Source organism: Pyxicephalus adspersus, chromosome 4 (genome assembly GCF_032062135.1).
Source record: "Pyxicephalus adspersus chromosome 4, UCB_Pads_2.0, whole genome shotgun sequence".
NCBI classification, from domain to species: domain Eukaryota; kingdom Metazoa; phylum Chordata; class Amphibia; order Anura; family Pyxicephalidae; genus Pyxicephalus; species Pyxicephalus adspersus.
The window spans coordinates 79,872,961-79,896,997 of record NC_092861.1 but is presented as its reverse complement, the minus strand read 5'-3'; the positions used below and the strand labels follow the sequence as shown (position 1 = coordinate 79,896,997).

General features: G+C 38.4%; 1 protein-coding gene across 1 annotated transcript in view; it reads right to left on the bottom strand.

Moving 5' to 3' along the window:
• The window catches only part of FIG4 (FIG4 phosphoinositide 5-phosphatase), a 164,924-nt gene that overhangs the window by 125,620 nt on the left and 15,267 nt on the right, over positions 1-24,037 (bottom strand). The window contains exons 3-4 of the mRNA XM_072408758.1: positions 4,956-5,054; positions 2,800-2,923 (exon numbers count right to left, since the gene is read on the bottom strand). Of these exons, the coding sequence (XP_072264859.1) occupies positions 2,800-2,923; positions 4,956-5,054 (223 nt within the window). The remainder of the gene's footprint in view (positions 1-2,799; positions 2,924-4,955; positions 5,055-24,037) is intronic.

The following is a 24,037-nucleotide window of genomic DNA, read 5'->3' as shown; positions in this document are numbered from 1 at the left end:
CCCCCATCACTGCCTATATTCTATCGGCAAAAAAAATTGTTCAAGTTCAATCTTTAAGATCTCCAAAATTGTTGGTTGTAATGACTTTAAATTTTTAGGGTACACAGGGGACTCTCATAGCTACTAATAACCAGAAATGTCTTTCTCGAGCTTAAAATCAGGAGCTTAAAAACTATTGAACATTTGGGTTGCTGTTTTATAAGAAAGTGCACCTAGCAGCCCCAAATTGAAAATTCAAATTAAGGACCCCTGGGGCCACTTACATAGCAAGGAGCATTGGGGTGGGGCCCCTAAATTTTTGACCTACCTTTCACAAAACTATATTTGTAATACTGTGCTACACTTTCTGATTCTGTTCTTTATTTATTTATTTTTTATCTGGAATGGGGAGGTGCAGGAAACTGAAAACTGTGGGTACAGATGTATGTAGGTACAGATGTACAACCACCCTAAAATTTCATTCGCATAGCAACATTAGAACATAAAAAAACCTCTGCCAATCAAAGTGTCCGCTTCCCTACCTTGAACCCTAATTCCTCTAAAACAGGGAGGTTCAGGTAAACAAAAATATAGATGCAAGTGGGGGGCACTTGTGGCTAACACCCCCCAAACTCACTTCATCACCATGGCATCATTACAACATAAATTCTGCCCATCAAAATGCCCTGCCCTGTTACACATGACTGTACCCTACCAGTCCAGTACCTGAACGCCAATTTCGTTTTGATGGGCAGAGTTTTTTATGTTCTAATGATATGATTGTGAAGACATTTTAGAGGGTGTTATCCACAGACGTTCCCCACGCATTTTCAGTTTCCTAAATTTTAGTAGGGGGGTAGCCGAAGGTGTCTCCCTAAGGCACCCACATTTGTACACCCCACCATTCTAGGGAAATTGGCATTCAAAGAAGAGAAGCAGAAAGGGTAACATAGTATGACAGGTATAGATTTAGTGACAGGTAGGTAATAATTTAGGGGCCCCATGCCAATGCTCCTTTTTATGTAAATGGCCCCGGGGTTCCCTGATTTGCATTTTCAATTAAGGACTCCTAGGCACACTTGCTTTTGAAACAGCAACCCCAATGTTGTATTTTCACTAGTTTTTACAATTCAGATTCCTATATCTTTAAATTTTTAAAAACTAGTGTGAAATTGTAGTTTCTACTAACTATGATTGTTCCCTGAGCACCCTGAAGATTTCAAGTCATTATGACATACAGTTTGGGAGATATGAGGGTTTGTACACAGAGAGCAGTAAGGCTGCAGAATGACATGCAGTTACACACACACAGCTGATGATGACACCATTACACATGCCCACTGGGTGGTGACATTGTTACACGATGTGTTTTTTTCTTTTTCAATAAAAGACTAAGAACAGATATAGAATGGGGGAGGGACAGCCTGTGTCCCGATCTCATCATACAACCAAAGTGATTGTGTAAAAAAAACATTTTTATGCAATCTTTTTTTTCAACCCACTGAATTAAAACTGTAAGTCTGCAGTTCAACTGCAACCGAGTTGTTTCATTTAAAATTATTTGTGGTAATGTACAGAACAAAAATTAGAAAAACGTGGTCTCTGTCCAAATATTTATGGACCTAACGGTAGCTGTGCTGTGCTTTTCCCCCACTGCCCCGCTCTTATCAGAGGAGAATGGATCTGCCTCTCGTTTTTTTGTTCAGAAGATTAGAGCTACTGATAACAGATGGGCGGCCCGCCCACCAAAAATGGGCTGGGGAGAACTATGTGTAATGCTGGGTTGCAGAGCATGTCCTAAATGAGGGGAAGGGGAGGTTGTCAAAAGTTCACATTGGAGCCAATAAATCTGTAGCCACACCATGCTAACCTCAGATACCTGTAAGCACCTCAGAAACTTTATTTTACACAGTTGTTATTTTAAGTAAGATTCACTTCTGTTTAAACTTTTAGCAAACCTTGCAGCATATACTAGCAGCCAAAGTGGTTAGCTAACTGTGCTGTATCTTACTTTCCTGTAGGAACATTCCCCACTGGAATCACCAAGAGCCCCCTTTAAATGCTTCCGCAGGGTAATAAAGTATATACAAATCACACTATACGCTGGCAGGACTTGATTGAATAGCAGTAAGCCTAGGCAATACTACATAAGGACATGTACATGCCTTTGACATCGCCGTAATTGACATGTGCCCCAGTCAATGACCTTGACCAGTTCCTGCTCTATTACTCAGATTGGCAAGTCAGTACATTTTGGAAAAAGGTTTAGCAACACCATACTCTGCTCCAGCATTTGAAAACTGATGCATTTGGGTTTCTGAGTTGTAAAGCTATCAGTACTAAATATTTACTATGAATATTACAAATGACATTGAATTCAGCCAGTTGATCATTTAGATTGATTAAGCAGTTTGAACAGAGACCTTTTATATTATAATGAAAATTTTGGGTTTGTTCAAACAAAAGCAATTGAAAGGTAATTGTACTTCAATGTCAAACTTTAAAAGCCCACTAAAAGTCTTACACTTTTTTTCCTCTACATAGTCCCATACCAAAACATGTTATGATTTACAATTAATTTTTTTTTTTTTTTTGCCTAAATAACTTTTTTCTATAAAAAATACTGTTTGTTGTGCTCTATGTTGGCATTGTTCTCACTACAACTGTCTATGCTGTCCGCTAATAAGTGCAAATTATTTAGGGAATTAGGTCTAACTCTTTGGAAGACACAATCATATTTAAAGAACTGGGACTGCTGTAACATATGAAAAGAAGGTTAGACATTTAGGCAATATTTAAACACCAGTACAAGAAACGTACCCACAATGCCAAATGCTGACACAGCTCGGGATAGTCCTGATGACCCCTTCTGTCCCATTTTTGTCCTGTTGCCAAGATCAAGGCGACCAAGAAGCTCACGTACTTCTTGTTGGGTATATACATGCTTAAAAATAAATACCACTATAAATTAGAACATAATTTTTTTTAAATGTAATGAGTCAAAGAGCATTTGAACAAAGAACAGCGTTCGATAGGATTTCCCTTGAATATTGTACACAGACAAACATCTATTTGACATTATACTGTTATCCTATTGTCAGCATATTCCTCATAGTACATTTTACCAAAAGAAGATAAGATAGAACACATAGCACTCCCTGATATCCTAACATTCTCAATGAAAATCAATCCAGTGTTACCACTACCATCAGTGTTACTGATTATATTACAATGTCCACAGCCTACACAACATCAACTGATTTTGTTAATAATGTCACAGAAAATTACAAATTTAAATGTATATATCAACCAGATCTTCAAAGGGTTCCTAAGGAAAAAAGAGGGCATATATTAACAAAAGGATAACATTTTTTGCAATTTGCAAATTAGGCTACACCTCAGACTCATTTACACCTATACATGTAGAGTATTTCCCATTAATGTTCAACAATAGGCCCCAAAAAATCAATAAATAAAAATAAATTTTATTTTTTCCAGTGCATGTATTGCAGTGTATTTTTTCCAGTGCAGTGATGTATGTACTTCTGTTCTTGTGGGCAGGTGAATGTGTGTTCTCTTTGAAGGAGTGTCATGAACCATGAATGGCAATGTACTGCAACACAAATACATGGTGCAATATACTGAATGTGAACATGCATAAAACCAATCTGTACAAATAAAACACACACGGGTGTAAAACTGCCCTAATAGTTTTATACCTATGAAGGACTTCAGGAAACAATACCAATGTTTAAACTGTCCACTTAACAAAGCCTAACAATTAACATTTTCAACAATCTTCACAATTTCCAACAATTTTATATTATGAATGTATCAAGAAATAATTTGCTATCATGCTAACATAGATACATTCATAATATACCATTCTTGGAAGGTTGTCAATTAGGATTCATTTCTATTTCTACATCTATATATGCAACCTTTATTTAGAGTATTTAGAATGCTACCATTTTACTTACATTCTCTATACATTGTACATACTTGCATAGGTTTTTGTTGTGACAAATAAGTTACACATATTTACCTTGACACAACAGCATCACTGTGTTTGATATTGGTGTTTTTATCAGTTATGTTTTCATTGCTTCTCAATATATGTCTATGTATTCATATTAAACCCAAATACATGAAATATATATATGTTAAGCTTATATGCAGGTACATGCAGGTACAGTCCCCTGTGGAAGCCAATACAGGCCAAATGCGTCGGGACTCAAAACTGTATTACTTATTTGTTATTTTGTTATGAGTCAGGGAAGCTCTATTTCTAGAACATAAGTCCCAACCCACTCCCCCTCAGCAATAATATAGGGAATGGGACCTTTTTATGATTGGAATTTGTGTTGTATGAAGTCAATATAACTCACTTAGGAATACAAGCCATACAGTTGCCTACAAACCCCAGTCTCTTCCCTTTTTTCTTCTTTATTCCTATTAACCAATATTCTGGGGTAGGCACAAACTACTATTCGTAGTTAATCTACTTTGAGGTTAGGTAGTTTTCATTTCCCCCTCCCTATTCACCTACAAACAGTCTGAACATGTAATATTAGTAACGTAAAGTTAAGTTATGTTACGTTTCCTTGGTCTGCCAATAATGTCTGAAGGTAGACTGAGACTGAGGCAGTCACAGCTTAGCTTTCATAGAAATAGATCTTCAACTCTGTCTAATGTCTACTAAAAAGCATCGGTGAACAGTCTGCAAGCATGGAATCAATTGAATATAATGGTCACTGTGTCCTTTCCCTCAAAGTGAGGCACTAAAGTCTGCTAACAAAATCAGCTTCTCCTTTTGTGGTTTCAGCATACCTAAGACATGCTCTGATAATCATTTAAATGCATTTGATGTAAAAACAAATATTTATGCTAATGCCAAATTATACAGATGTACAAATGTAATGGACCACAAAAAATAATTACTATTCACTGGGTTTAAAGTGCTAAGCTTCACTCACCTTGTCATCAATAATTACTAGATCCTTTGGTTCAGTCCGATCAATTTTCAGAACACGGTATTTGGTTTCTGCATGATTGCTCCCCACGAGAAAATACCTCTGATTATAAAATGAAAAAAACCTAATTACTAGCGGACTTGTTTTGCTTAATAGATACCATTTCCACCAATAGGAATATATACATCAAATAGTATTTAAAGTGAAAATACATCAATACAGTAAATACCACTGTTTGAATGCTAGGCTGAGATATAATAAAAGATATATAATATATATTAAAAGAGGGGAGATTGTTGAAGAAGGGGTATCCTTTTGTATCCACCTGAGAAAACTGCATTTGAAGTGGAAATGCCAAAACGTGGTGATATAATCAATACAGTCTTGGAAATCACAAGCTTCACAGGGAAAACCAGTTTCAAAATGTTTGCAAGCACAATATGAGAATGGGAGAATCTGGATGATCCAGAAAACCTGAAATAGATCTGGTCTAGAATTAAAAACATTTGCCAATTAATAGCAAATTATTTTTAGGAAAATCACTCTAGTTTTGCAGGATCACTCAGGTTTTCCCATGATAGTCTATCTTCTTCGGTCTTGGAGAACTCTAGCAAATTAGACCATTTGTTTAAATTTTAAGTACCTGTGAATTACAAAAACATTTGATATCAGAAATAGTAATGCATCAAATACCTGGCTCATAAGATAGAAAATTAGTTGACCAGATTGGATTTGCATGATTACCTGTTGTTTGCTGTAAAGAGTTACAGTAGATGGGGTATGGACACAGCATGCAATGGGGATTTCCTGGGCATGATAAGTAAAAACTTTTCAGGGTCTAATGATTTACAAATCTATTAAAATCCCATTGATTTATTATCAGTAGCAGCACTGGATGTAAGGTTCTCAAGTCCTAATGTTGATGTACTTAATTTAACCTCAAATAACCAAAAGTGACATTTTGCAGCCCGGTAACACCAGAAAAAGAAAATGTCCTACAAAAAGTAAGCTTTCTGCAAATCTTTAATGGGATATTCAAGTGCAAACATTTACCAGTATGCTGAATTTTACATAGCAAGAAAGAAAAACCAAACCGATCAATGCTTTATGCATCAGTGGCTAACTGCACCAGGATCACTGGTTTACAACTCAGACTCAGTCTAAATGAATCTTTCTCAACCTTTCTACCTCAGAGAAACCTTTAAAATATTCATTTGGTCTAAAGGAACGAAGGACACATCTGCAAAAAAAAAATTTCTTTAGTTTGCTGTGAATTAGCTTGATAAGCAATCTGTAGGACAAAATAAAATAATAATGTGACATACCTTGAATATTTGACACCCAGCACAAGGCAATTTTTTTCACTGCTAACATTTCACTGCTCAATATGACAACATCATAAAAACATAAAGAAAGAAATCAGTTCCCTGACATATTGGTCAGTGGAGAATCATCTACCTTACCCTAGTGGTTGAGGAAGGAGAAAGTTATTACACTTCTGACAGTAGAAGAAAGGGCCAGTGGGAGACAAGCTTCACTATATTTGGCGGCAGTGAGAAAGAAAATGCGCCCTAGATTACTAGCCAGTGGAAGTAGGAGCACCTATATTGGTGGTCAGTTGTAGGACCCTCTTACATTGAAGTTTGGAAAATAAAATGCCCTGTAACACTGTTGGACAGTGGAAAGAATGACCCTTACATTTTTAGTCTGTGAAACAAAACCCCCCACCCTCTATTGAGGCCTGAAAAATGCCTTATACAAGTCCCCTAACATTGGTGGTCAGTGATCACTGTTGTCAGTTCCTAAATGAGAAATAAGGGAAGGGAAAGATAAGGGAAAGGGATAAGGGAAAGCTCAATCGGTACATTATGTAGGCCACAGAGTTGCTGACATTGCCAGGAGGCGTTTTTTTCTGCCACAGCTCATTGCTCAATAAAATTCTGGAGGAAACTTTAAGATCTAGTGTACAACTGCTGCTGTAAAATACAGAGCTATTGATTGTGATTGTAGCACTAATGGGGCCTAAATTGCTGACATGATTTGGGGCTTGGTAGTTAGTAGACAAGACAATTAAAGAGCTCATGTTGAGGGTGATATTGATAGATAGAAGCAAACAAAACAAAATGCGTTTGCCTAAATCATTTTCTAAATGTATTGGTCAGATCTGTATCTAGAATCACTGACAATAGCACACATAAGAAAACAGGACAGTCCTGAATTGATAGTTTATCACTGTTACAAAAAAAACACTTTGGGATTTAAAAAAAAATAATATATATTTTAAATAAAGCAATGCTGTGTTTGTGTTCTATTGAAGATTTTGTTTACACTATGCCCCCCTCACAATAAGTTACCTAGTTATATCATGCAGTACAAAATCAAACCTGTGCTTAAGAAAATGTTTGGCTTTGAGAGTAAGTAACAAAAGTCCTTTCTTGTAAGGTATGCTCTTATTGATGTGCATAATAATGACTATCAACATGTGTTTGCATCTGCCAGAATTTCTAACTCAGTCACAAACTGTAGCTAGGAGGAGGAGCAATGTCATTACTAATGTCTCCATCTCTACCTCCACTATATTCCAGAGTTGTTACCAACAGTCTCCCATATCTCTTTGAGGCTATAGTGATTTCCCAAAATTGGACCTTTTACACCAAGAAATGTAAGGGTCAAGCTGGATATTTACTTTATTTTATATAAACTGTATGGGGGAGTGGAAGCAATAAAAGGTAGATTTCAACATACAAAAATGTGGTGGCAGCTGGGAATAGAAATAGAAAGAAATTTTAGGACTGAGATCTCATTGTTAGAGATCCACAGTAAGAGAAACCAGTGAGTGAAACAGTTTATCAGATCACATCCACAGCTAAAACATTACTTTTGGTGCAACGACCCTTTAATGTACCTCTAGAAAAAAATAGCAACCACCTATATTTGTGGTCCCGTACAGAGCTCATTAAGTACAATGTAGTTCATATGGCATTATATTTAAAAACATATTTAACTGGCGCATATTTTTTTTGATTTGCAGCGACTAGCAACACAGGGGAAGTATAGCTTGTGAATATGAAGAACAGAATATATAAGCCCACCTGAAATGGCAATATGAATCACCCATTAGTGTTAAGGATACTGACAAAGGTAATCTGTTACTGCTAAATCTTTATCCTGTTGGCTGATAGCTAAACTTTGTAAAGGTGATTTGAGCCTCAGTGTTATTGAATCAGTGCTGTCACCTAAAAAAATGACTTTCTGACGCCTAGACTGGAATCTTATCTACCTCTACAGACAAAGATTTAAAAATATCACTCGCTGCAGGGGGCATCTATAATCATAACTGAAGAATCAATAGCTTTGGATCAATGCAGCCTCTGTGATATGAACCACAGAAAGACAGCTCCAAAAGAAACATTGGGAAAGAAAGGCAGATTGTTAACTTTAGAATAGCAACCAATGCTTTAAACTGTCCACACATGTACAGCTTAACAGTCTCACACACACACACACACACACATATATATATATATATATTTTTTTTTTTTTTTATTATTTTTTTACACACAAAATAAAGAAATACATTTTCCTATTATTAATTTGTATTTATTTAGCGCCAACATATTACACAGCACTGTAATATGTACATTAAATAGGGGTAGTAAATGACAAAAAAATACAAACAAACAGACAATGACACAGGAGGACGAATGGACCCAGCCCAAAATCTAAGATGTGGGGGAATATGGAATGAATATGGAATGAAGGGCAAGTAGTAAGGGTTTAAACAGAAAGAGATAGGTAGGCAATTCTGAAGACATGGGTTTTAGGATTCTTTTAAGAAAGTAGCAGAAAGTAGGAGCAAGCCGAATAGACGAAAAAGATAGTTCCAGAGAGTTGGGGGCAGTCTTGGACTCATGCAAGTGAGGAGGTTAAGAGTGAGGAAGTCATTAATAGGTCTTTGGAGAAGCAAAGAGAACGGCTAGGGGAGTATTTTTCCACCAGGTCAGAAATGTAGGTTGGACAAGAGTTGTGGAGGGATTTGAAGGCAAAGCACAGGAGCTTTAAATTGATTCTGAGGCGAAATGTAAGACAGTGTAGAGAACTGCAAAGAGAAACAGCAGAAGAGGAGTGGTGGGAAGGATGGATAAGTCTGGCTGCAGCATTTATAATAGATTGTAGAGGGGAGTAGTGGAGAGTCAGGTTAGTGGAATACCATAGAGGGGGGTTACAGTAATCCAGACCAGAAATGAGTGTGTACAAAGAGGTTGGTGGTCTCTGGGAACAAGTAGGGTGTATTTTGGAGATTTTGTACAGGTGAAAGTGGCAGGACCTGAAAATGTTCTCAATGTGAAGGGAAGGGCAGAATCAAAAGTGAGGCCAAGACAATGTGCCTAAAGGAAGGGTTGAAAAAACATGAATTAACCAATTAGAAATAGGTGAGGGGAAAATTTGGAAAGAGAAGGGAGGATGACAAGTTCTGTTTTATCCAGATTGAGCTTTGGAAACCGGTCATCCATCCATGATGAGATGGCTGACAGACAGGACTGAGGGAGACAAGTCAGAGGTGGACAGATAGATTTTAGTGTCATCTACATACAGATGGTACTGTACACCAAGAAGGATATGAGTTTAGCAAAAGAGGTGTACAATGAGGTAGGAATTGGTCCAAGGACTGACCCTTGGGTAACACAAACAGAGAGAAGAGTAGGAGAGGAGGAGTTACTATTGAAAGAAACTTGAACAGAGCGCTCAGACAAGTAGGAAGCAAACCAAGAAAGAGCAGTGTCACCAATACTGATGAAGTTTAGGATTGGGCGTTAAAGCAGAAGGAGGAGAGAAAAGTTGCCCTGTGACTTCTCATCAGGTCAATGGCTACTTTTGTAAGAGCTGTTTTAATGGAATGAACAGGTTGAAAGTGACACAGGAATGTGTCAAGTACAGTTGGTGTTCAGATAGTCAGTCTTTCATAGACAAGACTCTCAAGAAGTTTGTAAACATATGGGAAAAGGGAGATAGGATGGTAGCTAGAAAGTAGAAAGGGGTCTAGTGCGGTTTTTTTCAGGATTGGGAGAACAATGGCATATTTGAAACTGAAGAGGTGTATACCAGAAGAAAGGGAAAGGTTGAAAATTTCAACCTGGCAGGAGCCAGGGTGGAGGAGCAGGCACTTAAAAGATCAGATTTTGATAGATCAGGTTTGGGTCAAGTGAACAGGTAGTGGACAGAGAGGATTGGGTCAAGTGGACAAAGAGGTTTGGGTCAAGTGGACAGGTAGTGGACAGAGAGGATTGGGTCAAATGAACAGGTAGTGGACAGCGAGGTTTGGGTCAAGTGGACAGGTAGTGGACAGCAGTCTGAAGGAAGTTAGTGATAATTCACAGGTGAAAGGGGTAGATATGGTTGGTGTGCTACAGTGAGCAGAGACATCATGTCTGATTTGATGATTTTAGGTAGGTGGGTATAGGGGGAGAAGGTGTGGGATTTAGGGTGGCAATTGTTGAAAAGAGGCTGTGTGGGTTGGAAATTTGAGTTGATATGACAGTGGAGAGGTAATCTTTGTAATACATGAAGTCAGGATTGAGGCCATATTTGCACTGTGCTGCATGGGCAGTCTTTTGTAGATATTTGGTGTGAATGTTCTGCCAAGTTTGGGGGTTTAGCAGGATAAGGCAGCTTGATCTGGAGATGTAATTTTAGAAAGAATGAAGATTGGTGACGTAAGGTAGTTTGAGAATAGGTTGTGTTAGAGATTACCGATATCTCTTAGCCATTGACCTGGTCACGGAAGTGACAAGGAGAGACTGAAAGTAAGAGGGTTATGTTCAGTGTATCCAGCAATGTGTATGGGACCATTTATGTTCTACGTTTTTTCCAAAGGGGGAAGTATTCTCAAAAGTACAACAAAATTAAACAGAAGGGGCTTTGAAGTGGCGGGGAGAACAAAAATAAATATGTCATACAGAGTGAACAGAGAAATATTGCATTAAGGAAGCGGTTATGCTAAATAGAGTAAACTATGAGATTGTACGTAACCTTAACAAAAATAGCCAGACTGATACAGATAAAATTGTCTTAGTTCCTGATGCATTTCGCCGTATTTGGCTTCCTCAGGGGAGGTAGACATATATATACTAATAACATAACAAGGTATAATGTACAGCGCTGCGTAATATGTTGGCGCTATATAAATCCTGTTTATTAATAATAATAATAATAATAATAAGAAGAAGAAAAATACAGTTTAAGTTACAATAATAAGGAAAATATATTGTATAAGTTACAACAATATAATTAGCTAGTATATTGTGTAAACATTGTAAGTATTTAGTAGGAAATTATTAAGCAGAAATTTGTAGTGATATTATGTGGTTTTAATTTAGTGAAAATTGAGTATTAGTCAGAATGAAAAAGTTGAAGTAAACAGAGTCACAGAGTGTCCAACTTTGTATAAGATTTACAAGGAGTCAAGGGGGTAGATCTCCTAGTAGTAAATGACTGATGTAATTGTAAACGTCTTACCTAGGTATGTAGTGTTTATAATTAATGTGTATTTATGTCTAAACCAGCAAATTACGTATAATGGTAAAAATGTTTTTATGGAAAGTAATAAACTATTTTTTCTTCCAATCTTCCAAGAATGTAAGTATAAGAGGTTTCTTTAAGCAGTCTAGGTGCTGATCTGGGAAACAGAAAAACAACAATATATATTCATACAGAACTACTTTTTTTTTGCATGCAGCTACACGTGGCTGTGGCAAATCGGGGTGCAGTTCCCAAAAGAGACAATTCACTTTTGGCTGTATAGTTGTTTACACATTTGCACCATGGTCCCAGCTGCAAGAAACCCAGTTTCCTGTGTGGTATGTTAACAGATCCCCTCTAACTATGAAAAAGGGTTTCTCACACATCATTCATTTTATTACTATTCAGTAGCAGCGTAGGTCTTTTTCATGAAATAAACGGAATACAGAACATCCTTAGCTGTACCTGTTTCAAGTTGCATTTAGCTGAATACTCCTCAGAAATATGAGATGAAAGCAATTGTGAAAATTAACTTTCTATCGATACGTATGAGGACAACTTGCCCCTAATCCAATCTATGCAATATGTTCTGAACAGCATGAGGCTAGAAGCTGATGCAAAGTGTTGATTTTTTGAAGTTGCCCTTGTTGTTCAGCTCTTCCAGCCAATTAGCTGCGTTTGTAGCTCAGTCAGGGGTACAGGCAATAATAACGCTGAAAGAGAGAAAACATGGAAAGCCATGTGTCTGAACTGCTGTGGGTCACATCGCTGGTCAGTGGAAAATGTTACAAAGTATGAAAAATCTGACAAACCATCATTAACCTATAACTGTGAAAAATATGTTACGTTATCAAGGTTCATTATTAAGTCAAGAGCACACCCATCTTTTGTAGAATTTAAAGTGTATTTGATATCTATTTAATAGAGCTTTCTAGCTCTAACAATTCATACTTAGTAAACTATTCTTTAGTTCTCAATTACTTTTTTTTATTCTGCTCAAGTGGTCATTTCCAGTAACCTGCCAACAATGTTCTACAGCTGCTATTAAAACAGTATTGGCACCCAGAGCAGGATGTCCTTATATGAATTCACAGTTTCTAAGCAAAAGACAGTGTCTCTAAAATGCACATCTTTGCGTCTCCTCTGACACCACTCAACCTTTTCACAGCAGACAACAAATTCTTGTTGTACAATCCAATTATTTCATTCTATTTCTATTTACAACAAGCTGAACCAGATCGTGTCCAGTTATTTTTGAGAGATGTAGCTCATACATGAACATGACACTGCTTTACTGGTAGCATTTTTGGGATGTCCTTTGTTTTGTCTACAACTGAGGACACCCATCTGTGCTTTTGCTTTTTGTCTACAACAATCTACACCCATCTGTGCTTTTGCAGCAAGGTTCACTGGTTGAACACAGAGTTTGCCATGGATTCCAATACAGTATCTGGTTTGAAGTGATGCAAAGCAGTTAAAACTACCAACCACTAAAAAAAGGTTTAACACAGAACCTAGTGGAAGTGGAAACCCAATCCATACCACAAAAACTTCTAAAAAACCTAATTGTAATGTTTTATAAAAATTCCCTATTAACAGCTTGGACAAATGAAAAGCACATGTAATCACTTTAGCTTCAAGGTTGTCTAAAGTAATATTTTTACTAAAGAAAGAAATACTATAGTCATTGGTTACATCATGCAATTTTCAGCTGGTCTTATTATTTATAAAAAAATCTCATTAAAGCGTACCTAAATTCATAATTTTTACTTTACATAAAAGGGTGGACAGGGGCGTGGCCGCGCGATGGAGGAGTAGAGACGTGCTCACGCGAAGCTCCCCGCGGCAGGCGACTACAGATCAGTCTGGAACCGGCACAAGTGAACCCCGCACTACTATACTGATGCCCTGAGGTAAGAAGACAACGGGGGCAGGGTAGCAGGAAGAAAGAGGCAGCTTTAACAGGCTATTTAGCGGCCAGGAGTGCTGTATCCCAGGGTCAGGCAGGATCAAAGATGGCGGCGCAACATGCTCCCCCTACCAGGCTGCAAGCTGTGACTGCTGCAGAGTTTCTGGAAACCCCTGCTAGTCCAGCCTTCCCCTTCCTTTCAGTGCTGGCAAGCACACCAGAAGGATCCCGTTAGTCACAGTTCAGATCACACTGTGCAAGCTGAGTTAGCTTCTCTGAAAGCAATGCTGTCCTCTATACCTACTAGATCTAACCTAGATGGCATGCTTTAGATCAAAAAACAACAAAGACAGAGATTTAAGCAAGGTTTTTGGCACAAACGGTGTATTAAACATATATTAACAATGTTTATAATAGGACTTGTCAATTATAAAAGGCCACTGTACACAACTAGTGGTCGGGTATAATAATTGAAGTCATATGATTACTTAATACAATACACAGTAATCAAAAGTTGGTTTGAACCACCTTATTATCCTTGGGGTTCAACCAAAGACAAAGGAATTTTTTCCACTAGACATATAACAACTTATTAACATATATATTGTTGACCATATACAGTGTTTGATCATCAAAGCATGTTGTTGGATATACTCGACGCGTTTCACCAGGTATGGCTTCTTCAGGAGTATTATTGACAGCATGCGTAGACTACTTGCATAAGTTGTATCTAAACCAGTGGATAATGTTTAAATTAGAATTTATAATGACTCATGCAAGTATTATATTGTAGATATACACATTCCAAATTATTTTCTTGATGGCATGCTTAATAGAGTGGAATCCTCTATGCAATTTGATTGAAATTATCACATACAAAACTGAAGGAGAAAACTGTTGGTTTGGAAGCTGTGGTTACTACAATGCAGTCCCAGCTCACCTCACTGTTCCTACGCTCTAATGGTTCTGAAAACTGCAGGTGCTGCAATATTATTAGATTAGGAGGCATTCCAGAGGCCACGACAGGTGTAGATTTGCGGGCTACAGTAACAGCTATATTTATTATCCTACTAGACCGCCCTCCCACTACTGAGATAGTGATGGATAGAGTACATAGAGTGAATGGAATGGGTCCACCTTCACGTAATCAACTAAGGGATGTGCTGTGCAGAGTGCATTATGTTAGTCAGAGGAGATCCTTAGGAAGGCATGGCAAAAAGGAGCAAGGCACTTTTCCACAACTTCAGAGAGCCGATTTGTTGTGCCCCTACTGTTACAGAGGACATACCTTGTTGTTGTTGGATGGTTTATCGCTACCAGGTCTCAGTACGGAACTCCTACTGCATTCTTTTGGTGACTCTCTGCAATTGTATAGAACGGACGCTGTGTTGGTCTGTGATCTGCTATACTGCCTTCTACCACAAGATGAGGAACAATACGGTGTGAGTCTATAAGGACTATTGTCAGAGAAGTTGTTTGTAAGTAATGTTCTTCACTGGAAAAATATCCAAATAGCAGACTGATGTCTGTGCCAAAGTATTGTTTGGAATATAGTTACACTTGTTACTGATGTACTTAACAAAATGTCGCCCAATGTGGGGGGCAACCTTGTCTCTGCTGTTGCGTGCTACTTAAGGGAAGCTTATGAGCAGTGCTGCTAATTTTATTAACTTACTATTTAACTTGCTTACATTTAACACCTTCCTGATACCTAGGTTATAGGTGAATAATGAAAACTGTATCTTTAAATGCCAAAGGGCTCAACTCTCCTACAAAGGGCTCAATAACACTCAAAACTATAATGCAATGTCAAGTAGCCTTCATTCAGGAAACTAATTTCCATCATGACAAAATTCAAACTTTCAAATATAGATGTTTTCAACTGTCGTATCATGGCACCCTCCCGGATTCTTAATCCAGGGGGGTGAGCATCCTTTTTCAAAGTCATTGCCTTGGACCTTACGAGATGTCTGGTCAGACTCTGAGGGCAGGTATCTGATGGTTAAGGGCGTGATTGGTACAAATGTATACACATTTATTAATATTTAAGCACCTAACATTCATCAGTTACACTTTTTGGTGAGGGTCCTGAAAATGGTGGAGGAATTTAGCGAGGGTGTAACCATTGGGGTGGGGTTTCAATGTGGCCTTGGACCCTGGTAAGGGTGTCTCTAAAGGTATGTCCCATTTATCATTCTCCACTCTTAAGAATATCAAAAAGCTTTTTTAAGCCCATCAACTGATAGACATCTGGAGGATACAACACCCTACTAAAAAGGATTTCTCCTTTTTTTCCCTTGTTCACAAGACATATTACCGCATTGACCTGATATGCTGTCAAATATACAAATCATCCTCAATAGGCACTGCCACTTTTTCTGATCATGGTCCGATTGCAATGTCTCTAGTATCGGATGTATTGTTACCCCAGTCTAGGGCATGGAGATTAAATGAAGATCTTTTGCAATCCCGATACTGGCCCATTAGTGGAGAGGGAGCTGCAGGAATATTTCTTACATAATTCTCAATCAGCCCGGAATCCATTGGTGTTATGGGAGGCCCACAAGTGTGTTATAAGAGGGTTGTTTATACAGTTGGGACATAGAGAAAAGAAGGAAAAATGAGAAAGACTTGACAAGTTGTTGTGTGAGTTACATTACCTGGAAATGATGCATAAACATAACCATACACAGGATCTAGAAACCAGAATAGCGAAAGAATAGAAACTATAGGAAATGAAAAGGCGAAAGCACAGTTGGGCGAATGACTTTCTTCTACGAATACGTAAACAAGTGTGGGGCAGCCTTGGCACGTGCAATTAGTGTTAAGAGATCCCAGACATATATACCAACTGTGTTGTCCCCAGCGGGCGTAGCTCAGCATTCTTCTAAGGATATTGCAGATTCATTTCGCCAATTTTTAAGTTTTGCATTCTTAGATCCCCATCGGATTCCCATGGCCAACAGCCCCCAGCTTCAGAGCTGTTCCCGAGTATTTACCATCCTCCAGAATCCCGTGTATCCTGGCAGGGGTCTTGGAATCACTGCATGTCCCAATCACACTGTCAGAATTTCAAATGGCACTCTCCCAGGCAGCGACAGGTAAGGCCCCAGGGCTAGATGGCCTAAGTCTGGCCTACTATAAAAGATTGCAATCCCAGTTGGCTCAAACCTTTATGGCTGCCTTTAATGCCATTTTGGAGTTGGACTTCCTGCCGTTGGATACACTGGCTGCTTACATCACCGTTGCCCCCAAACCTGACAAGGATACCCAATTATGTGCAAATTCAGGCCCATATCTCTGTTAAATAATGATTTAAAACTTTTCTCTAGCATTATAACTCGTAGACAGAATCCAGTCTTGCAATCCATGATACATAGTGACCAAATAGTTTTTTTGCCATTCCGTGAGGGAAGGGACAATACGGTTCCTCCCCTTAATATAGGTAATTACGCCCATTCTATTAACATTTCTGTAATGCTTTTATCTACAGATGTAGAAAAGGCATTCAATAGGGTTGATTGGGCCTTCTTCAAATTAATGCTAGCGTATAAAGAAATCCTGCCAGGGCTCTTTAGTTGACAAAGAACTCCGTTCACAAACACTAACAGCAGGAGGTAGGGCTGCCCACTCTCGCCTTTACTGTTTATTTTAATGCTTGAACCTTTTTTTAAGACGAGTCAGGTCCAACCCAAACACAACAGGAGTAACTATAGGAGATATCTCCCAAAAAGTGGCAGCATATGCAGATGACCTGCTATTTTATGGTACTTCTCCAGTAACGTCCATCCCCAACTTATTAAGGGAGCTGAAGGACTACACCCATATATAAAACTTTAAAATTAATCTGCAAAAATCGGAAGCTTTAAAATGTGACCCTCCCTCATGGGCCAATTCAAAATGCCATAAAATATCTTGGAACCCTCATTCCTCACGAATGTCTCACGCACGGCTATGTTAAATTTTTTACCGCTACTTATTATGAATAAACACGATTTACAGAGATGGAAGCAAAATACGTTTTTGTGGTTCAGGCGCTGCAACATTCCTAAAATGAATGTCATGCCCAGAGTGCAAAATTTAATACAGACGTTCCCTGTTCGTATACCCAGGTGCCCTGTCACATTCCTATCAATTGATTTTAACACAATCTTCGGGATATACACTGGCATCTGTTAAAAAATGAGTTGCAAATGACCTTCTCGGAACAACAAAAAGAGCAGATGTTTTATTACGGCCACAAGGCCTCTATTAGCAATCAGTACCAAGAAACTAATTACAAAATCTTGACTAGATGGTACAGAACGCCGGTGGTCCTCGCAAAAATGTACCCAGGGACTAGATCTCTTTGGCGGTGTAGGAAGGACAGGGGCACCTTGCTACATATATTTTGGAGCTGCCCGCTTTTGCAACCCTTTTGGAGCACAGTGGCGAAGGTAATATAAAACCTTAGAGAGGTAGACATACTCAATAAGCCGGATCTGGTTTTGCTCCATATCTCCACCATGTCCAGGAAACAGTATAGATATTCCTTACCACACAATCTGTTAAATGCGGCAAACTGTGTATTCCTGCTCTATGGAAACAAACAGTCCCTCCAATTGTGAAACAATGGACAAACAGAGTGAATGATGTTAGGGCTATGGAAGACTTAATAGCAAACTATGAAGCGACAAAAACTAAAAACCACTCGCACTGGGTTCTATTGGGAGCAAATTATTTGGTCGCCAGAATAACCTATGTACCAGCAATAACAATGCATAGGTTATTTTCTGGTTAGTTGCATATTGATAGTTACATATTATTATGTAAAATGTAATAATACATTTTGCTGATATTGACTGGGCATTTAACTGCGTGATAAATATACCGTACTTTTCGCCGTATAAGACGCTCCGGAATATAAGACGCACCCAATTTTAAAGGAGGAAAATCTAGAAGAAAAAAAGATTCTGAAAGATTATTCCCCTTCTGATCACTCATGTGCCATTCATACCGGTATTCCCCTTCTGATCACTCATGTGCCATTCAAATTCCGTTTCTGATCACTCTGTGCCTTTCAAATTTCCTTTCTGATCACTCTGTGTCATTCAAATTCCCCTTCTGATCCCTCTGTGTCATTCAAATTCCCCTTCTGATCACTCTGTGCTTTTTTTCCACTGTACGGCAGTTAGGACAGGGAACAGCAGGGGGCGCTGTGCCGGCTTCTTTCACTACAGCCAGGAGGAGACACGCTGCTGCAGAGAGGAGAAGAGACACATGCTGGATCGGGTATCGGGTGAGTATCTCATTTTAATTTTATTTATAAGACATTTGTCGTATAGGACGCACCAACTTCCCCCCCCCCCCCCCCCCAGCAGTTTTGGGGAAGAAAAAGTGCGTCTTATACGGCAAGAAATACAGTATATGTTTTTTGACACTGTTCTCCGGCCTCCCCCCCCCGCTTTCCCGATTTCATTCTCCCCAATGTCTGCTTATGATAATTATAAAATGGTTTTAATTTCTAGGAAACTGTCTAGTTCAGTTTGTTATATATTGAGATGTTGATATAATGCTACTTGTATGCTGTATATAACTATTCCTTTTTGTGCATCTGTACTGTGAAATGTTGTTTTTCTGGATGTCAAATAATAAAAATAGAATATAAAAAAAAAAAAACCCTTTTAAGTAAGGTAAAAATTATGTTCCAGCTAAGTCAGGCATCCCGGGAGGCTCTTGAGTGTTTTTTCTGCGCATGCCCTAAGCATCTTGGGCATGTGCAGGTGCCTTTTTGTAGGGAAAAAAAAATTTGCCGATCTCACGCATGCACAGTGACACAGGAAGAAGAACCGGGAAGAAGAATCGAGAATGACGGCTTCAGGACAGATGCCGGGACAACGCGGGACCAGATGCAAGACACCCCAGGATGGATCAGACTGCCCTACAGGGTTGAAGGTAAGTGTATTTTTCTTTTGGCAGTTTTTAGTTTATTTCCTCTTTAAGTAATTATTGTGGTGAAGGCTTCAACATAACTTAGTCACATGTTTTCACATGGCTGAGTTGAAAAACAAAACATTTTCAAACCACAGAACAATCAGCTCTGCTTTGCATATTAACAGAAAATAATAATATGATAAATGAATCCTTCAATGAATATAAAACGCTTTTAAAATGTTTTTATTTCTCTTTAATTAGGTAAAATCTCCTAAATACAATTTAGACTAGAATTTAGAGACGCACTTTGCAGAGGTGCCTTGGTGGGGCACTGTGACTTCACATATATTTTCAAATGTATGAAGCAAAAACCTCTATATTTAACAAAATTGTTGAGACAGTTTGGACTTTTCATTTTTATGCTTACTGGCTGGTGAATGTGCAGTTAGTTGTATTGTTTCTATAAATATCCCGCTCATGTGCACCTTAGTTTTGCTAGTTATAAATTGATTGAGTGATTGGCATTTTCAGTTACCCTCTTAAAAAGTCAGGTTGAAGAGGCAATAAAGAATGTTGAGCTGGCTGGGATTCTTTTGAGAATGCCCAGCATTCTATTAAACTGAAGAAAATGGGTATACACTGTCAAATAAATGATTGTTTAGTAAATAAAACTATTGAGCAAATATAAGCAATTTGTACACTTTCATAATAATAATACTGACCAAATACTATTATGGCTTTTTTTTTTATAAATGATTCATATCCCCCTAAACAAAAATAATCTTTTCACATCATGCTTTATTTTGATTTTTTATATGTGGTTGACTTTTAAATGATGCCTAATATATTAGTTTACTTCTAAAAAAAACCTTTAAAGCAGATGACTTTTATTTAAAACCACTGCAGGACATTTAAAGGACATTGTGTTGCTATGGCAATTTTAGGAATGTTTTAGAAAATATGTTCTCCCCAGGAGGGATATGCTGGGCAGATTACCTGGCAATTTTCACTACCTGCCAAGATGGCTGTCTTTACACAGCAGTTCCGTTCAGCCTTCATGGGGAGTGAGCCTTTAGAAGACTGAGAATCTTTCCAGCTCTGCTTAGAGGTTAGGGAGATTTATACATGTATGTTTTACTTTATTTGTATCTTTTTTACTCCCAAATCTCTGCCAGCAGAACTGACAAGCTGTGACTAAAGGTTTGCTACAGTTCGGATCAATATCTATGCCTGGGTTTAGGTTTGCTGTACGGTAGGCTTAAACTTGCAGTGTTAACAGACTTGGTGCTGCGCAGCTCCTTGCAGCTGCCACCTTGCCAGCCACCCGGTGCTTACATTGCAGCGCTCATTCCTAAAAAAACAGTATTTGATTCTAACCCACTCATTGCCACCCCCATTCTTTCTCTATTGGGCTGCCAGGAGTAGATGCTACATTTAGTGTCGACCCAAAGGCAGTGGTTCACTGGAAGCAGTAACTGCACTCACTGTTGGTCTGTACACAGCCTAATGTTTTGTACATATCAGCTGTTTTTGCAAGCAGTTTAAAGCAGTTATACACTGCTGAGGAAATGGCAACCTAGTACATAAGTGGAAGCAGCAGAACAAAGAACGAAAAGTAGACTGCAGACTTGGCTGGGTGGAGTAAAGCCGCTTACACACGTGCAATTCTTGTCGTTGGAAAGGATCTTTCACGATCCTTTCCAGCGATAAGAACCGCAAGATGCATGAACGAGTGCTGTACATACAGCACCGTTCTGCTCCATGGAGAGGGGAGAGGGGAGGGGGAGAGTGACGGAGCCGCACCCTGCTGCACGCTCTCCCCCTTCCCTTGCATTAGGATCGCTCGTCGTTCATGGATCCGCCAGGACGGATCCACGGACGATGAACGACGTGGGCTGTACCAGATTCTCGCCCGATATCCGGCCGATGCCGATTATCGGGCGAGAAAAATTTGACGTGTGTACATAGCTTGCGACTATTTACAGAGTGCTTATCAACTGAAAGAGCAAGTACATTTAATAAAAAAAAAAAAAGCCCAAGGTCTGTTTTTGTAGTAATGCCTTAACCAAATATATAGGAAGGTTTATCAGTAATTGGACAATCGACTCAAAAGCTTTTTAATGGGCTGGTGTGGGCAATTCCTTCTGTTTGCCATTATCAATTAAGCAGATAAAAGGCCTGGAGATGATTTGGGGGGGGGGGGGTGCTTGTATGTGAAAGATTTTGCTGTGAACAGACAACATGCGGTCAAAGGAGCTCTCCAGGGGAAACAAGCCATCCTTAAGCTGCAAAAAAAAAAAAAAGAAAAAACCCATCCGAGAAATTGCTACAATATTAGGAGTGGCAAAATCTACAGTTTGGTACATCATGAGAAAGAACCGGTGAACAACTGGTGAACTCAGCAACGCCAAAAGACCTAGACAGAAGACAACAGTGGTGGAAGATCACAGAATCATTTTCATGGTGAAGAGAAACCCCTTCACAACAGCCAACCAAGTAAACAACACTCTCCAGGAAGTAGGCGTATGGATATGCAGGTCTACCATAAAGAGAAGACTACATGAAAGTAAATACAGAGGGTGCACTGCAAGGTGCAAGCCACTCATAAGCTTTAGGAATGGAAAAGCTAGATTGGACTTTGCTCAAAAACATCTAAAAAAGCCAGCACAGTTCTGGAAAAACATTCTTTGGACAGATGAAACCAAGATCAACCTGAATGATGGCAAGAAAAAAGTATGGTGTGGAACAGCTCATGATCCAAAGCATAACACATCATCTGTAAAACATGGCGGAGGCAGTGTGATGGCTTGGGCGTGCATGGCTGCCAGTGGCACTGGGACACTAGTGTTTATCCATGATGTGACACAGGACAGAAGCAGCCGAATGAATTCTGAGGTGTTCAGAGACATACTGTCTGCTCAAATCCAGCTAAATGCAGTCACATTGATTGTGAGGTGTTTCATAATACAGATGGACAATGACCCAAAACATACAGCCAAAGCAACCCAGGAGTTTATTAAAGCAAAGAAGTGGAATATTCCTGAATCGCCAAGTCAGTAACCTGATCTGAACTCATTTGAGCATGCATTTCACTTGTTGAAGACTAAACTTGGGACAGAAAGGCCCACAAACAAACAGCAACTGAAAGCCGCTGCAGTAAAGGCCTGGCAGAGCATTAAAAAGGAGGAAACCCAGCATCTGGTGATGTCCATGAGTTCAAGACTACAGACTGTCATTGCCAGCAAAGGGTTGTCAACCAAGTATTAGAAAGGAACATTTAATTTTCAGCTTTTTAATTTGTCCAATTACTCCTGAGCCTCTAAAATGAAGTGGTTTAAAAAAGGCTTTAGTTCCTCACATGTTTAAGAAATCTTTTTGTTCAACCCACTGAATTAAAGCTGAAAATCTACAGTTCAACTGCATCTGAGTTGTTTCATTTAAATTTAATTGTAGTAATTAGAAAAAAAGTCTCTGTCCAAATATTTTTAGACTTAACTGTATATATGTATGACTGACATTAACAGTGGCTAGGTAAGCAAGCTGGGGTCCATGGTTAATATCTTTTACATGCCTAAGCTTTTTCTTTTAAGTGTTTTGTTTTTTATTTTTTATTAGTTAGCAATCTTATCAATGTTAGATTACTTTTTGTTTTTTTGTTTTTACTGCAAGGTTTACTCAAGTTTCCACCAACTCACTTTGACTGGACATTTTTACTAGTAGGTATTACACTGCAGGGTACATTAAAAATTTACAACATTTTACATAATGCCAAAATATATGCTTCTTGGCATAAAATACGCAGAAATCAATGGCCAGTCAGGATGATAGAAAAAAAAAAAAAGAAATAGGCTATATGTGTGGCCCTTCTAAACATAAATCAGCTTACTTAGATGTTAGACATGGTTAACCTGGTAAATTTACCGGATGAAAAGCAGTTTTCCACAAATTAAATTAACCCCTTAGCAAATATTTACTCATTTAAACTTCATAACATTTATCATTTAAATTTGTGTTTGTGCTGATCTTATTCCCAATCCTAACAGCAATAACAATACACTAGTTTTTTTTCTACTGTTCTCAATAACATGCTTGTAAAGAGTCAGTTGACCTAAACAGTTAATTTATTTGAAATATAGGAAATGCAGCAAAAGGCTTGAGACTGCAGCCACGGGAGAAAAATCTTATGGTAAGGAATAGTTAAATCAGTCGTCAAAGTATACTCAAACTTTGGGTTTTTGTAAAATGTTATGTAAAAAACTAAGTCTTGGTTATTTAACCTGCAGTTTGTACATCTACAAGTTTTAAACATGTATGGATTCCAGGTACTGTATAATCATATCTTGTTATTGCCAGTGGGTTTATTCACACAAATGTGCTTCCAATTGTTGGACTATGCTAAAGAAAGGAAAACAGAAACAAAATGTGTAAAAAAAAAAAAAAAAAAAAAAAAAAACACACACACACACATGTGCTTTTTTATTGATTGTGCTTTCAACAATATCACTGAAAAGGGCATACAGAAACTCAGGAATGTGACCTGCACTATCTTACAGCTTTTTGCTCCTGTAAAATTAAGTACATAACTAAAACTGAAATATGCATAAAATATTTGCCAGCCACATGAATGTTTTTGAAACAATCATGTTATAAATGTAAAGCCAGTGATTATAGACAAAAAATTCAAAGCAGGATTGTGCATGAGCGGCTGGGATCGGATGTGTCTCTAGCCGGCTCTGTCCGTCTC